The sequence below is a fragment of the Tiliqua scincoides genome, chromosome 2 (assembly GCF_035046505.1).
Source record: "Tiliqua scincoides isolate rTilSci1 chromosome 2, rTilSci1.hap2, whole genome shotgun sequence".
Taxonomy (NCBI): Eukaryota; Metazoa; Chordata; class Lepidosauria; order Squamata; family Scincidae; genus Tiliqua; species Tiliqua scincoides.
The window spans coordinates 67,900,096-67,918,275 of NC_089822.1; the positions used below are offsets into that span (position 1 = coordinate 67,900,096).

Sequence of the window (18,180 nt, forward strand, 5' to 3'; positions counted from 1 at the left end):
GTTATGAAATTAGATAATGGATTTACGACTAGAAGTATTAGCTGATGAGCCACTACTTAGAAAAGTGGTGCAAGTCCATAACAATGTCTTTAAAAGTATACATGGAATATTTTCCCCCCTATATGAGTTCTATTGTTGCTTTAAAGAATCCATGAGGGATGGGCCGAGATTCAGATGACTCAGACTCAAGTCACGAAAACATGCATTTTTTTGCGACTTGTTTGGACGTGAGTCACATGTGTCAAAAACTTGGACACTGACTTGGGACTCCGGGGTTTTACCCTGAAAATGAAAAGACTGAATAGACGCAAGTCAAGACTTGCTTTTGTGTGTGCTTGCAACTCTTTTTTTTTTTGGTATGTGCTTGCTTCCTTTTTTTTTTTTTTGCTGCTTCTGAGGTTTGACTTGCTTTTCAAAAAGACTCAAACTCAAGTAAAAATGACTCAAAAAATGGCTCTGGATAAGTCACAACCGCATCTGTTATGACTCATGGGTGACTCGGGTAAAGGAAGGTGGAGATTCTGGACTCAATTCCAGTCTCAGCACTGTGGCTCTGTTACATTCCTGGAATCTATTTCATGTGCTAAAATTAGTTCATATGCACTCTAGCCAAAATATGAGTTTTTGTTTTTCTGCTGCTTTAGTGTTTCAGCATCTTCTGTTTGGATAATGGACAGTGCAAATATATTTTCCTGTTCGGTTAGTCCAACTTAAAATGCTTTAAATAAGTTTTATTTCTCTGAAAATTCTGATCAACTAAGGAGTAAACATGTCTTCTCGCCAAATGCAGTAAAATTTTCACTATGATGATCCATGCAGCCTTGTACTCTTACTGACAGCATCAGCATTGTGCTATCTAAAAGTAGGATAGCCATGGGGTTTTTTTGAAAGCTTTCACATCTTTAACAATTGCATGATGGGAAAAAAAATTCAGCATGTGCAATTTTTTTTGACATGGAATTATTGGAAAAAAAAATCATTTGTTAAATTTCTGCATGTCACACAGTTTAAATGTTCAGGGGCCCTGGCAGAACAAAACAGGCAATTCTACCCAAGGTGCTGGTAGTTAGCTACTTTTTTTTCCAAGTGTATATTAATGGGAATGTACTATTTTCTACCTTCTTATCTTTGCCTCTACTGTTGCTGGTTGCCTAAAAGCAGTAGGAGGTCACATTGGAAGTTACATACGTGGCTTGGCCTACCATGTATGTAGTAACTTGCAACTGCTACTGGGAAGGTCAAGGAGAGATTTGGAGCATAAAGGCACACCTTTCCAGTATGTCCTAGGTACTCCCTAGTTAGGCACAAGAAACTTGACAGAAGCCCCAAGGAATTCCCTTGCAGAAACTTTGTCTACTTATTTTTCAGTCAAAACAATTACGCATCTTCTAATGACACAGGCCTACAAAATTGAGGGTCAGAAAAGTTTTGCCCAAACTTTATAGTGGATTGATAAGAACAGCTCCACTGGATCAGGCCGTAGGCCCATCTAGTCCAGCTTCCTGTATCTCACAGCGGCCCACCAAATGCCCAGGGAGCACTCCAGATAACAAGTGACCTCATCCTGGTGCCCGCCCTCACATCTGGCATTCTGACATAGCCCATTTCTACAATCAGGAGGTTGCACATACACATCATGGCTTGTAAGGCGTAATGGATTTTTCCTCCAGAAACTTGTCCAATTCCCTTTTAAAGGCATCCAGGCCAGAAGCCGTCACCACATCATGTAGCAAAGAGTTCCACAGACCAACCTTTACAGGCTGAGTAAAGAAATATTTTCTTTTGTCTGTCCTAACTCTCCCAACACTCAATTTTAGTGGATGTCCCCTGGTTTTGGTATTATGTGAGAGTGTAAAGAGCATCTCTATCCACTTTATCCTTCCCATGCATAATTTTGTATGTCTCAATCATGTCCCCCCTCAGGTGTCTCTTTTCTAGGCTGAAGAGGCCCAAATGCCGTAGCCTATCCTCATAAGGAAGGTGCCCCAGTCCAGTAATCATCTTAGTCGCTCTCTTTTGTTCCTTTTCCATTTCCACTATATCCTTTTTGAGATGTGGCGACCAGAACTGGACACAATACTCCAGGTGTGGCCTTACCATTGATTTGTACAATGGCATTATAATATTAGCCATTTTGTTCTCAATACCTTTTTATTGATCTCAAGTATAGAATTGGCCTTCTTTACTGCTGCCGCACATTGGATCGACACTTTCATCGACCTGTCCACCACCACCCCAAGATCTCTCTCCTGATCTGTCACAGATAGCTCAGAACCCATTAGCCTATATGTGAAGTTTTGATTCTTTGTCCCAATGTGCATGACTTTACACTTACTTACATTGAAACGCATCTGCCATTTTGTTACCCAATCTGCAAGTTTGGAGAGATCCTTCTGGAGCTCCTCACAATCACTTTTGGTCTTCACTACTCAGGAAAGTTTGGTGTTGTCTGCAAACTTAGCCACCTCACTGCTCAACCCTGTCTCCAGGTCATTTATGAAGAGGTTGAAGAGCACCTGTCCCATGACAGATCCTTAGGGCACACCGCTTTTCACCTCTCTCCATTGTGAAAATTGCCCATTGACACCCACTCTCTGTTTCCTAGTCTTCAACCAGTTCTCAATCCACGAGAGGACCTGTCCTCTAATTCCCTGACTGTGGAGTTTTTTCAGTAGCCTTTGGTGAGGAACCATGTTGAATGCCTTCTGAAAGTCCAGATATATAATGACCACAGGTTCTCCCGCATCCACATGCCTGTTGACCTTTTCAAAGAATTCTATAAGGTTCGTGAGGCAAGACTTACCCTTACAGAAGCCATGCTGACTCTCCCTCAGCAAGGCCTGTTCGTCTATGTGTTTTGAGATCCTATCTTTGATGAGGCATTCCACCATCTTACCCAGTATAGATTTTAGGCTGACCGGCCTATATTTTCCCGGGTCCCCCCTCTTTCCCTTTTTAAAGATCAGCGTGACATTTGCTATCCTCCAATCTTCTGGCACCATGGCCATTTTGAGGGACAAGTTGCATATTTTAGTCAAGAGATCAGCAACTTCATTCTTCAATTCCTTAATAACTCTTGGGTGGATGCCATCAGGGCGCAGTGACGTATTGATCTTTAATTTTTCAATGAGGTCTTAAACATCTTCTATCTGACTTAATTCCTTGGTCAAGGGGGGCCATTTGGGCAGCGGTATCTGCCCGAGGTCTTCTGCTGTGAAGACAGATGCAAAGAACTCATTCAATTTCTCTGCCATCTCTAAGTCTCCTTTTATCTCCCCTTCCCCTCCCTCACCATCCAGAGGGCCAACCGCTTCTCTGGCGGGTTTCCTGCTTCTAACATATTTGAAGAAGCTTTTTTATTCCCCTTAATGCTGCCGACCATGTGTTCCTCATAGTCTCTCTTGGCCTCCCATATCACCTTCTTACATTTCTTTTGCCACAGTTTATGTTCCTTTTTATTCTCCTCATTAGCGCAAGATTTCCATTTATGGAAGGAAGCTTCCTTGCCCTTTACGGCCTCTCTAACTTGGCTCGTTAGCCATGCGGGCACCCTTCTTGATATGAATTTGGGATGCCGATTCCAAAGATGGCATCCATTTTGCCCTATCATGTCTAGTTTTGGAGATATAGTATAGCCTCATTAGTGAATGGTTCAAGCAGCTTCCTCATGAGGAAGCCATGGGGTAGGCTTCCTCATGAGGAAGCTGCTTGAGCCATTCACTAAAGAGGCTATGCTGTGTCTCCAAAACTAGACGTGATAGGGCAAAATAGATGCCAGCTTTGGAATCGGCATCCCAAATATACCAGGAATTGGTGTAACATTTAAGGAAGCAAAATGTGTGTTGGCCTGTGTGATCAGGCTAGAATATTTGACTTTTGGACAATGCAAATCAAAATTGGCTGCGTAAGTAAATGCAAATCTGTGCGCTATCGAAACTCAGATTTGCATTTACTTATGCAGCCAATTTACGAGGCATCATTCTTGATCCAGGACATGATATGTATGTAGTAGCTGGTATCCACACATGGCTCTCCTTAGCTGGAGTGGGATGATTGCAAAGTTGTATCTTACATAAAACTTCATTTATACAGTATTGCACTGGCTCCCAAACCTTTTGACTGACTGCTCCCTTGACATACTTGGACAGTGTTTCTCAAACTGTGGGTCAGGACCCACAAGGTGGGTCGTGAACTAATTTCAGGTGGGTCCCCATTCATTTCAATAAAATTGAAAATGAATTAATTTTTATTAATTTATTTTTATTATTTATTTTATTAATTTTATTTTTAATATATTAGACTTGATGCTCCCATGGTATGACTGCATTTGGGAAAATGTTACAGACCTGTACTTTGAACAAGCTACTATGTATATTCTTTTAACAATGATAGTCAATTGAACTTACTCCTGGGTAAGTGTGGATAGGATTGCAGCCTAGGATTGTTAAAAATTTCCTGCTTGATGATGTCACTTCCGGTGGGTCCTGACAGATTCTTATTCTAAAAAGTAGGTCCCAGTGCTAAATGTGCGAGAACCACTGTACTAGACATAGTTGGTTGGCAACCTTCAGTCTCAAAAGACTATGGTATAAGCCTACAGCACCTGGTATTCCCAGGCGGTCTCCCATCCAAGCACTAACCAGGCCTGACCCTGCTTAGCTTCCAAGATCAGACGAAATCGGGCATGTGCAGGGTAACAGTAGCTAACTACTACTAGTAGCTGACTGTACTAGGACATTGGCTGTAATTTCCCATTAGAGCTACATTGTAGAGGGCAGCGGGTTTCTCGTGAGGATTCTATGGCTCCCCTGATTGGTTTCCATGGCCCTTTGGGAAGCCACGGCTCACAGTTTGGGAACCACTGCAGTATAGTGTACTATTTCTATTTGTTTTGGTAACACCAAGTAAACGATTCTGTCAAATACCTTATAGTGTGAGGCTACTGTAGGGCCCAACTCAGTTAATGTCCCTGTTTCACTGTAGGTGTCATGCAAAATAGACTAGCTCTCCTTTCCCAACTGGAGTCCTTTAAAATGTCCCTGTGTTCTGAACTTGATGAAGAACTTGCCATGGAAGTGGTAGCCTGTTCAACATGAAAAGGAGAATGGTTGTCTGTCTGTCTGTCTGTCTGTCTGTCTGTCTGTCTCCTGCGTGTCAGTCATGGCAGTTGAAAGGGTAGCATTTAACTCCAGTGGTATGACTGTCAGATAAGGGTGGATACAGAGGCAGAGCAGTCAGGTGCAGACAGACATAAAAAAAAGCAGACATGACATGCCTGGGCTTCAGATAATGATTCTGAGCAGTGCCCTATTAATTCAATCATCAAATTGCCATTATGGACAAAGATTCTGTGACTTTAAAAACTGCAAACAAGCAGAAAACAACAGATTATTCACTGAATTTCTGTGCCAGGAAAAAGCTTAATCTATTTATTTGGCAGTCATTGAAGGTACAGTGCCAAAAAGCCAAAACTCTAAGGACGGTGCTCCGTGTGACACTTGACATGGAGCTGCTGCATTAGTCAACAGCAGGTTGTTAAATTCTATCCATGCCACTGTCTGTCACACCCATAGATGTGGATTTGGAGCGTGGAAATGCATGAAATTATGACAACAGGACACAAATAAGGGTCAGACTCTCATGTGATTAATTCCCTGTCTGATTCTGCCACGTTTCTTGTGTTATGCAAGGATTGTATCATGTATCTTTTACTGATTGGCTCTTAATTAAGAGCAACATAGTCCACTTCTTGCTTCCATCAAGCACTTCCCCATTAGTTCCACTTTATCCTTCTGTAGAAATGATCAATACCCTTATTTCAGACACTGCAGTGCTAAAATTTGTTGTATATTGAACTTCTGATCTCATACTCAGGCTGCCCAGACGAGTATGTGTATGTAAAGGACTAGAAGGAATTCTTATCTTACCATGTTTTCAAGGTGATCAGCTGGAGAAAGTTTTATGAGAGGAAGCAGATACGACACTGTGACCAGAAGTCTACTCCAGGAGTGACTTAAAGTAGCTTAGTAAAGCACTGATCACATGCCAGCATCAAACTATGACATAGTAAGCCGAGAACCATGGTTCTAGTTTATAGCTGTACACTGAAACAAGCTCTAATTAAACTAGCAATTAATTGCCCCTTAATACAGTATTATCAGTTCCCTTATCAATGTACTGAGCAAGCAGCACAGTGACAAGATAAGTTGCTCTGTCTTGGTCCATATGTCTGTATTCCAAGTTTTCCATAGTTTTAATTGGTTCCCTGTAGAATAACATTTACAAGCATATGGTATGGAAAATGCTGACTGCATTTGTTATCATATATTTTAATACATTGGTGGCATAGATCACTTTGTTTTTAAATGTGATTATGAACTGATTTCAGGTAGACTATGGTGCACTTAAAAAAAACAACCTGACAACAGCTTGCAGTGTGCCAAACACCTTTAACAAAATGCTTTCCAGCCCTTTTTCAATATTGAGTCAGATTCCTAAAAGCCTTGACATATAATGTTTTGCTGAAACATATTTTGTCTGCTCAAAACAGTCTGAAAAGCACATCCAAAAGTAGCTGCAAACTGCAGTGGAGGAGCACTGCTAGGAAAATCTGCAGTGTCAGATGCCTTCACATCCTTCACAGGTTGTGAATATGCCTTCACAGCAGTATTACCAGTATAAGGGCATATCAAAAATGACGGCAATGAGTGGAGAATTTGACACTAACAGCCCAATCCTCTTCATAGGCCCCCCCCCACCAATGCAGACATGCCACTGGAGCATGCCCTACATCCTTGGAGGAGGCAGTCCTGGAGGTCTCGTTCAGGTAAAGCTAAGCTGCTGCCACTGATACTGCCCCCTTCTCAGCCTTGAGTAGACTCCCCTCCCTGCATTAGTCTTTGCCCTGTTCTTCTCTCCCCTTCCCTGTTTCTGGTTCTTCCCTGTTTCTGATTTTGCAATTAAGTTTTTGGTGGCAAAAGCTTCTTCCTGTATTCACCAAACTGAAGACAACAGGTTAAGTCTTATATCAGAGAGCCTTTAAGAGCAAGAACATTCACCCAGTCTTAAAGCCCAATCCTGAGCTCGGCGTGCTGGTTCACTGCCAGTATGTACTGTCACAAACGTGCCTTAAGGCACGTTTGCAGGTCCTACCGCTAGGCAAGCACTGGTGGGTGGGTGCCACCGGGTGGGTACCTGAGCTCCACTGCTCAGCAATTGCATGGTCTACTGAGCAACGGAGAGATAAGTGGGTGCATGGGGAGAGGCAGGGAGTAGGCGGAGGTGGGCGGAGGGCAGGGAGGAGGTGTGCGGAGGGGAGGAAGCAGGGAGGGAGGGAGTGGAACCAGTGGAGTGATGCTCTACCAGATCCAAAGCCTCCATGTCAGGCTCACTGCCCAACACAGAGACACCTGATTCACCGCCGACCTTTTGGTTGGCAGTGGATTGAGTAGCCTCATTGTGGGGCTACTTTGTTTACCTGGGGAAAGTTGACAAAAGTCCCCTTCTCCTGAGGAACTGGCAGTGGTTGCCTAAAGCATGCAGGATGCAGCGGCAGCAATTTTCGGTGCTGCCACAGCCTCACACCCTGGGCAGCTCAGGATTGGATTAGTTTACACTCTACAGAGTGTCTAAGGACCCAAACTTTGCCTCTCCATAGCATGCTGCCATGCCAAAATGGGCTGTGCTGCATGCTCTGGTAGAGGGGCTGTTTGGGTGGTTTGGAAGGGGAAAGGGAAAATAGATTTCCGTACCCCTTCATAAGCCCCTTGACCGCCAATCAGTCTCCTCAGACTTGTGCAGCTCTTTAACTGGTGCAAGTTTGAGGAGATAACTTGTTGATTCACTGTGGAGGGGATAGCATCTGGTGTAAGTTGCCCATGCTGAGTGCCACCCCCTCCGATCTTTGACACACTCCTGCTGCTCTCCCATTATGCCCACTGCTGCACCATTATGCCTACCTGTTCTCCCTGCTACTTTGTGTACGGCCTTTGCAGAGTCTGCAGTTCGGAAGAGCAGAGCTATGTGACAGCTTTAAGGAGTCTTATGCTAGCAGAACAGTGTTCCAGTGGTGTAAGGACCAACTAGAACTGAGTTATTAGAATAATGGTGTTTGATTTGGTAGGTTGAAATCTATGTCACCTCAGGTTTGGGATACAATATTGTTGAACCAGTGGAGCCAAACCATCAACAAAAATTTATCAGTATTAATTTCCATTGCTTCAGTGGAACTTGTCATCATTCAACCTGTTTCATGTGTTGTAATCATCCTAATAAAAAATTATTTTTAATAAAAATAATGGTTATTGCATATTATCCTGCAAACAGTTTAGAAGACTTTTAAGCATCATCTGAAATTCTGAAAATACTTGTTCAGGGAGACATTCAAGTTTTATTAAAAGCCCCAAATGCAGATCATCCACCTGGGTTGCATCTCATTCCTAGTCTTCACTATTTGGGGAATTCGAGTTGTTATTAATCTGGGAATTAGTGACTGCAGAAGGATTCCTGCTAGGCAAAATCAATTCCTTAGGAAGTTTTCTCCAAACCTGAAGAGAAAATCTCAAGTTTGACCTCTCAATATTTTGTAATAGCTAATTGAATGTCTTTAGGCTACATTGACTAAATATAACATGTATATTGAAGGTGAGATGATAGGCGTTAGTTGAATTATAGTCATTGTTCTCTGAAAAAGAGAAAAAGTTTCTGTGACACTGGGGGCAGGAAAAAGAGGTGTTTTCACTGAATGATGACAGTTCAGCTGGAACTCAAGGGAGAAGACATTTTTGCAGAGTGTCTGTTGTATCTGAGAAAGAAAATACAAACATGTGAAACAGATTGCATCGTGGTGCTTTAGCAGGAACTGGTGGCCTTAATTGAAACATAAAAAAGAGATCCAAGAGATTCCCTTCACCTGCTCCAAGGGAAGTAAAGGGCCTAAGAGTTTCCTAGCATAACTCTTCCAGGAGCCTGCATTATATTTACCAAGGGAGCAAGAAATTTGATAACAGAAGGCAGAGAATATGGATATGGTCTCCCAGCATTTTCCTCTTTGGCCAAAGCTTGTTTGTGGTACACAGGTGAATTCCCTTCTTTCTCCTGCAAGTTTCCTAATTCAAGATCTGCTGTGGGCTCTGCTGAAGTGCTGGCTTCAGTATCATTTCAGGTTTTTTTTCTTTTTGATGTCTGTGAGCCCAATTCTGTGCTTGGCGGCACAGCTTCGTACCACCGTGCACTGTCGCAAACGTGCCGTAAGGCATGTTTGCGAGCCTCTCTGCTGGGCTCCCACCTGTGCTAGCCCAGTGCTGGCTGGTGCTGGGATAGCACAGGGCGGTCGCCCAGCTTCTGTGGCTTGGTGGTCTCATGGACCGCCGAGCCGCAGCACAGTAAGCGGGGGCAGGGACGGGGGCGGGGACGAGGCATTTGGGAAGGGGGGAGGCCAGTGGGGGGCAGAGAGAGGGCGAGGGAGGCATGATGTGGAGGCGTGATGACCAAAATGTTGGCGATAAGGTAAAGGTGCTCGTGTAGTGCACCGAGCCCTCCATGAGCACCTTGGATCCTGCAGAGCAGGGCACCCCAAATATACCCAGGAATTGGTGTAACGTTTTAGGAAGTGAAATGTGTGTTGGCCTGTGTAAGTTGGTAGTAAAGTCATTTCATGGGCAGGGAATGGGAATGGCAGGGGGAATTTCAGGGTGAGGAGTGGGAGGAAGGTTGAATTCCAGTGGTAGTGACTTGCACCAGGATCTTGACTGTCTCCTCTTTTTGAATACTCCTGGCCATTTTCTCTCCTTGGGCTTATGCCAGCAAAATGGCTTGCAAGGGTCCGAGGAGACCATTGGTGATTGGGCAGAATGTAAATGTTACAGGGGAGAATGTAAAAAAATACTTTTTCTAAATATTTATGTAAGTAAATATTTTTACTTACCTCCTGCAGGCTGTCTAATTGCCTCTCCCCCACCATAGTTTGTAGTGCTGTCTCTATTGGTGCAGCTGCATGCTGCAGTATGGCAAGGATTGAACTGTAAGACTGGTTAAAAAAGAAAGCTGACAGACTTTATTGGGAGACATATGATCCTTCCTGTGAAATCAGATCTTCTAAAAATGCGATGATTAATCTGAATACAGTATTCCAGTTAAGGCTAATTAGGACAGAATTGTTCCTCCCTTGTTTCATTCCAGAAGTTTTAATCCTGTAAGTGCAGAAGGACACAGATGACCTGCTTCTGTGTAATGACACAAGCCTTGGAACATATTAATTTTGCAAAATATTTTCTTGCTTCAGAAGCTGACATATGACTGTTTTCCTTGTTTCCTGCTATTTGAAATCTGTCTTCTGTTTTCAGAGTCGGAATAAACCACTGAATAAAGTACACGTAGTTCTTGGGAAAAAGCCCTGTGATTTGGACTCTCTTATTTCAGCTTTAACATATGCTTACTATCTTGAAAAGGTAAATATTTTCTATTGATATTACATTATGCTTTAAATAATTGCATTTTAATGTCTTTATCTTCTTAACCTAATTGAAGCATTGTAAGGTCCAATCCTATCTAACTTTCCAGCTCCGTTGTACCCACAGTGCAGCCCTATGGACAGGCAACATGTGTTCCCATACCTTAAGAAGGCCCCAGTGACTGCTGCTCCACCACAGGATGCAGCGCACACCCCACTGGCACAACTGCACCAGCACTGGAAAATTGGATAGGATTGGGCCCTAAGCCAAGTTTAGGATCCATGCCCTATGCAGCCATATCATGCTGTCAGAATGGCAAAAAAAAAAAAAAAAAAAAAAAAAATCAGGTCACCAATAAAATATTCTCAGTAATTTTGTGACCTGTGAACTAATACTGGGATATTGTTTCATTCCTTCCATTTTCTTTTATATGTAGTTTTGTCCAGCTGTCAAGGCTCATTTGGTTTATGTAATTTTATTCTCCATAAGCCCAGGATTTTCACCTCTGTCTACGGCTGGATGTAATTTCCTGAGCTGCCTCTCATCTTTTGCATACCATTCATATTGACATCTACCTTGATCACCATCACCACAAATGATAATTTAAAGACCCTCCTGTTTGCTTAGGCCTTCCCAATATGATTTCTTTCCTCCATCCCTTTCCTTTCTTGCCCCCTCCTGCTGCTGTACCAGCTCATTTTTTAGATTGTAACCATGTGGACAAGGGCTGTTCCTTTCATAACCACTATAACGCACCCTGTCCATTTGTAGGTATTTAAAAAATAATAATGAAAGCAATAATTATAATAATATAGGGATATAAAATAATAGAAAATGCTATTAGTAATAATATGTGAAACATGTGTAATATATGTGTAATATGTGAAATATATGTACATGTATAGAAAAAATGTTATTTTCATTTATTTATTTTTGTAGGAAAAAAAGCCTGAATATGCTGTCAGATATTAAAATTGTTTGTATTGCTGGATGAGCATATATGTGAAACTAAAATTTCTAAACCCATATCCATGTTGCAAAGTAGAAATTTGTGCAATGGACGCACATGACAATGCACATAAATGTATACGCCCCACTATGCACACACTGTAGGAAAAATCTCATGTATAAACTTGTGGTGGAGAAGAGTTTCACTGGAGCATCTGAGTATTTAACTGAAGATAGCTATGTCTTAGCCCATCCTATCTTGTCCTACACTAATGGGTCTCATGATCCCAATGCATGGGTTGCCAAAGGATTGGATTGGGACCTCTATAAAAAGAAAAAATTATTCACATTTTTGAGTGCTTTCTATTTCATAGAAATGTCTTTGTAGGTGAGTCCACCTGATGTTCTGTGCTTGCCCGTACTGAATATACCAAGAAGAGAATTCTACTACAACACAGAAACTAGGTTTATTTTGGAGGAACTAAATATTCCAGAATCTCTCCATGTCTTCCGTGATGAAATCAATTTGTATCAGCTGAATAGTGAAGGGAAGTTGTCTCTTACACTTGTGAACAGCAGTGCACTGACAAGGTATGTAAGTGCTGTGTATTTGATTAATAGGAAAACCAGCTTGAGCTCTGCAAGCATTGATTTGTCCTTGGCTGCCATTGAAAATCCTCTCTCTCTCCATCCAAGGCTGGTTCATGTGTATGAAGGGAGATTGTATCATATATGTGGCTTTGCCTCTCTCTGGTATCTACTGTGAGGGAGACTTTGTATCATACAATGTAATTGTTACACTTAAAAATAAAAGAGTGGGGGTTGGGTGGATTGGGTCCTGCTGCCACACACTGTATCCTATCCCTCTTCCTGGGCAAGATCCACCAGCATGGATTCACTCAGACTTGCACCAAGTGCAGGTTCGAATAGACCCGTTGTCGCGACTGGGGCTTTCTCTCCTTATATCAAGGAGACCTCCAGACTGCAAAATTCCCCTTTGGGATACAGTGCAAGCAATTTCAATAGGATTGGACTGTCAATTTGAAAATCTTGTCTTGAATAGGGCAGGGTTTTGAGAGCTTTACCTGGAAAGTGATGCAATTGAAGTGGATTAATTTTTTTCCACCAGAACTGGATTTATTCCACTGCTGTAGTTAAATGCTTATTGGAACTAGCTGAATCACTTAGCACTTTTAGTTTTGTTTGCATTTTATGTTTGCACCAGTAGATTTTTATGGAATGTTTGCACGCAAGGTGGTCACATGAAGAAGGTATGCTGCTTGCTTCACATCCCATAAACTGTCACTGTGTGTCTCACACTTTTTCTCCTTGAAGAGGAAGAAACCTTTGGCATGAGTAGTGCATTTCAGATTTTGTATCCTGCTGGCAAGGGAAAAAGAAAGGATGAGAAAGATCCCACCCCTTTCCCAAAGTTTCTCCTCCCTATTCCCTCAGAAGATCTTTGGAGAACTGCCATATTGGACCAGCTACCAAATACCAAAGTCTTCTACAGAAATGTGTGCTTCTTCTCTTCCTCCCTCCCTCCCTCCTCTTCCGGAGGACAGCATTCAGCAACTAACTTTGAAGGATCGCCTTCAAAGATCCTCTGCCAAAGGAGGAAGTTTTTGAGGAAGGCACAAAGGCTGTCTCCTTGCCTAGCGCCCACAGTTAATCACAAGTAATTCTTGTGCTTTTGTGCATATTGACTGCACACATGCAAAAACTCGGACTTGCCTGGGTACAGAAAGGGATGAATCTTGAGAAAGCTTGCCTCTAGTTCACACATGCATTGAGAAGCCTTTGGACATTACTGGAAGCACTACAAAAAGAAGTTTTCATGAGTCATCCTTTTTCTTTTTGTGCTTCTGCTATCATGAAGTGGTATTCTTAAATCTCCCCTCAGGATCAAACTTGTAGATGACAGGTATACAGGTTGGCCCTTGGTATCCATGGGGGATTCATTCCTGACACACACGCCTGCCTTGGGTACAAAAATCCATGAATAATGGAATCTGCAGGTGGAGACCATCAGAGGACTGCTAGATATGATCAGAGCTGCCTTCCAGTCATATCCAGAGGTGTTCTGAGGCCTGGAGAGGCAAGGCACAACCTCTCCAGGCCTCAGAAAGTCCCTAGGAGTTGTCAGAAAGACACTTCCAGTTTTTGCAAAAACCGGCAATACCTTTTTAACATCTCTGGGGTTTTTTTGAGGCCCAGAGAGGCTGTGTGTGGCCTCCCTGGGCCTCACAAAGCCTCCCAGGTCATGTCTGGGAGGTCAGGTGAGACTCTCCAGTGCAGGTCCAGCACCCATTCTGAATCAAATCCATGGGTGCCAAAGCTGCAGATAGAGGCCCCACCTGTATAAGCATGTTCTGTGGATCATCATTTTCAGCAGATCAAAAATAACAGTTATTAAAAGGCTGTGACATAATAAGATTTGCTACTAATCTCACTTAAAAGTATTGCTTTACTATGTATGGGACTACCACAGTGTTGCATTAGAGAGTTTAGACAAAATACATAATAGAGATGATTGAAAATTTTGCTTTTTAGTGAAGACAAAATTTTGGAGTCAGCTGTTGTCAAAGTCATCAACCCTGAAGAGCAATGTGATGGCAACCTGGAGTTATTAGAATCTTCCTCTCTAGTAGCAAAAGAGATTCTCCAAGAGGCACCAGAGTTAATCACTCGGCAACTGGCTCATCTCCTCAGAGGTGAGAGATTACTCTTTATATTAAATACTGAAAAGTTTAATGGAGTGTTTCTGCATCTGCTCATGCAGAGAGACTGCGATCCATTCTTTGGTTAACAGTCCTTTTGAAGAGCATAGGAAACTGCATGAAGGAAGCAGGGTGTAAAGAGTTTGTTAAAGAGTAACATTATAAGGGGTATTGAAAATGTGCATTTAAAAATATGCATGACTGGGGTGTTTGCTGTATCATTAGACAGGAATATTAAGTGATGATGTCTGCATGCCAGTTGGGTAACAGAATATATCTCCTGCAGTTGTTTTAGCTTTGTTCCTATGGCATATGGGATTTGGAAAATAATGACATACAGCAGACAGTGAATATGCTCACGTATATATGGATCTAATTTTGCCCTTTTCTCTTACTGCATTTATCTCCTATGGATCCCAGGTTGACAAGTTTTCCCTGCCATTGTCCAGTAAGGCATAAGATGATGTGAAGCAAAATAATTCCATTTAGAGTTTATATAGCCCAGTATTCTGTGCTGAATAGGGGCTAATCAGATATTCTGTAGAAGCTCACAAGATCAATGTGATCAAGAAGGCCCTGACTACCTGGTTGTTTGATCCCACCATTTGGTCATCAAAGATATACTGTGTGAGTATATCGGCTATAGCTATTGGGCTGCATGAGGTAGCACATAGCTCCACCACACCCTTACCTGGTTCCTTCTTCCATGCGGACTCTTGAATCAAAGCAGGAAGTGTGAAGCATGTTGGGATCATTCCCTGAGTACTCTATAGTTTTTCCTTTGTTTGAAGAGCCCAGATGAGGAAAGAGCGATCTTGCTTCTTCCCCCACCTTTCCTCTTTAAAGGAGTCCAGAGGAGGAAAGGGAGGGAGCCAGATCACTGCACTGTAAGGATCAGAATGCAGTGATCTCACTCTTTCATCCAAATGGGCTCTTTCCACAAATCAAGCAATGTATTGTGCCCTCCCAATATTTCCTGCTTTGATTAAAGAAATGCACAGAGGAAGGGGCTGGCTCTGTCAGTGATGACAGAGTGTGAGCGAGGTGGTGGATATGTGTTCAATGCCCCCTGCTCGGCCCCTTATAAAGTCTTCTTATGTCTCTCCCTCCTAGCACCTCAGCAGAAGCAGTGCTACTAGAAGGGAGATGCTTAGAGAGCCCAATTATCACATGGTCTGCCCTTTCAGCAGTGACATCTCAGCAGAAGCAGCTGCTAAAAGGTGGCCTGCATGATAATTGGGCTCTCCCAACTCCACCCTTTCAGCAGTGCTGCTGCTGAGACAATAGCAGCTGAGAACAGCTGATAGTGGTGTTGGGAGAGCCCAGTTATCATGTGGCGCGGGATAAAGAGCTTCTGCAGGCCATATTCAACCTGCTCGCCTGATTAACACCATTGTACTAGGTTGCTCACATTCACTGGGATCCATATGTCATCCTCTCCTCCTAATGAGATTCATATTGACAGGTGAAAATGTCTGTGATGGACGGGACTGCAATCTATTGCAAAGACCAGGTCGGCAACCTGGGAGTTTTCCAAACCCAGCTTTGCTCTTGGTTAATCATGTGTTGGCCATGACCAAGACTGCATTTTATCAGTTACAGCTAACTTCAAAGGCTGTGCTACTTTTCTGGAGCATAGTGAACTTGTGCCTGTCAGTCTTCCCTGATAACTTCAGTGATAGACTCAAGCAAAAAAATATGAGGAAAAAATTAAAATACTGTGGGGAACACTTAGTTGCCTTGCCCTTCCACATCCATCAGGCCCTTTGTTCTTTTCCCCCACTGTTCCTGAACAGTGGAAGCAAATGCATGAAGCCAGTATACAGAGTGGAACATTCCTCTCATGTACTGTTGTAGCAGAAATATTCCCTACAGACTGAGGCACTGCCTAGAGTCACTAGCAATGAGACCTGCCCTTTATATGCTTTTCTGTCTCCTGCAAATGCTGAAATCCCCACTCAGCCTTCCTGTTTGCCTGCAGCCCTGAGCTACCTGCACAATCAAGAGCAACCATTTTTTTCTGTTCTATTCAGTATCACTTATAATTTCTTAATGTACTCCCTTCTGATTTATAGAACTGAAGTCATGTTTCAGAAGCTTGATTACAAGTGAGAAATTTTTTAAATCTAATTTTCAATCTAGCTCTATGCTGTTATACTAATTGCCCCTAATTCTCCATTATTCGCTATTTGACCTTCTTCTTCTGCTTCTTCTGCTTCTTCTTCTTCTTCTTCCGAAATAAGTACAATGCCACCTACAGGACACCAGGCTCACTGTATTATTCAGAGGACTACCTATCCCATACCTTGTCTCTCTTTGACTTGTGGGTGGTGTGCCCCTCTCTAGTTAGGGACTCCTTTCTGTTTTTTCTCCCTTTCCTCTGCGATGAGAAGGACGTGTCCTCCATGCTCTGCTGACCTGGCATGGCTTTGACTGTAACAAGAACCCTCCCACACATGCAAAGAAGATCATTTTTAGGATCCTCTGTACCACAAGTTCACCACTGAGCAAACTACAAAAGACATGTGCGTTTTTTTTAAACTGTAATTTTTGTCACTGAGAAATCTTTTTCTCCCCCATTCCTATTTTATTCTGAACAGCAGTCTAGTGGGAGAGGGTGGGTTGCTTCCAGAAAAGGTGTCATCCTTTTTATAACCCTGCTTAATATAGATGCCCAGACCCCCCTTTTCCATCAGGGATCATACCCTCATTGTTTAAATAAGTATAAATCATATCTGTGTAAAGATTAGAATTATTCTGTGGGATGGGCTGCACAGTCAAATTTCTTTTTAGGCTCTGCTTTTCCCTGATATCTTTGTCACATCTCCGTGTACACAGTAAATTAATTCTTCCCAGTAGACTCCGACAGAACCTGCTTCAAGAATCAAAGTACTCTAAGGTAGGCTCTGTTGTTAGTCAAGGCCTGCTCTGTTTCTGGGTGTGTGCCAGAAGCAAACAATTAGAAAATCTGCCAGAGACTTGAGCCTGTATCATTTTATTTCCCAAGAGAGGCTTACTAGGGGACTGTTGCCAAACCCAGGATCCATTAAATTGCTGAATCATTACATTTTTGGTTGGAGCCAGCTGGCAAGGGTGTAATTCAGGAAACTGATTGTCAGGTATCTTGGGTCAGTGCGCTCTCGAAAACACATCCTTCTGTTTGTTTGTATAAGGCCTTGAAGGATACCACAAGGTGCACAGATAGTAACATGTAAATACTATCAATTCAATTCAATTCAATCAATTCAATTCAATTCAAATACTTCAATTGCAATGTGAAGCAAGGAACATCATTGTGATTCATGGTGAGACACAGCCCACAAAATACCATCCACTGCAATGGATGATCCATTGGGGCTTGGATTTGATTGTTAGTTTAGCAGCTCACATCAGCTTTTTAAAGGGTTAAATGTTGCTTTTAAAGAGTTTGGGAAGAAGCCAGCATTTTGAAAAATTGTTTTGCAAGGTGGTTAATTCATAGTACCGATGGTTTACCTTTTCCTATATGGTTAAAAAGGCTGAATGGACTACATCACCTACAATTTATAGATTTTGATATCATTTATAGATATTGATTATAGATATTGATACCATTTACAGATATTGATAGCAGTTCTAAGATTTGGGGGGGGGGGAGAAAGGGCATGAACAGAGATCTGTTATTCTTTTTAGTAAAGAAAGCAAGAAGTCTCCAATATAAGAAAGAGGGATGAAAAGAATCTTGAAAATGGAATTTTGTATAATTGAAATACTAATGAAAACATATATATTTCTCTTTGCTGTTCTTTGGCAAGGAAAAGATAAATAGTGAGAATCTTTTTTTTTTTCTTTTGCTTTGTTTGGTAGGGGAGAAATCAGAACACACTATCTATAGAAGAACCTACTATGAGAGTGTAATGATTCTAAATTCAGAGAGGAATTCTGAATTCTAAGGACTATAGCTACTGTAGCATGAAGTCTCATCAGCTTTTTAGGAGGCTGAGGGCCAAATCCTATCCAATTTTCCAGTGTCGGTGCAGCTGTGCTAGTGGGCTGTGCACTACATCCTGTGGTGGGGAGTC

General features: G+C 42.3%; 1 protein-coding gene across 1 annotated transcript in view; it reads left to right on the forward strand.

Moving 5' to 3' along the window:
- The first annotated feature begins 9,471 nt into the window (after positions 1 to 9,471).
- The window catches only part of LOC136638530 (protein prune homolog 2-like), a 65,855-nt gene continuing 57,146 nt past the window's right edge, over positions 9,472 to 18,180 (forward strand). The window contains exons 1-4 of the mRNA XM_066612572.1: positions 9,472 to 9,507; positions 10,344 to 10,448; positions 11,788 to 11,990; positions 13,953 to 14,113. Coding sequence (XP_066468669.1) covers positions 9,472 to 9,507; positions 10,344 to 10,448; positions 11,788 to 11,990; positions 13,953 to 14,113 — 505 coding nt within the window. The remainder of the gene's footprint in view (positions 9,508 to 10,343; positions 10,449 to 11,787; positions 11,991 to 13,952; positions 14,114 to 18,180) is intronic.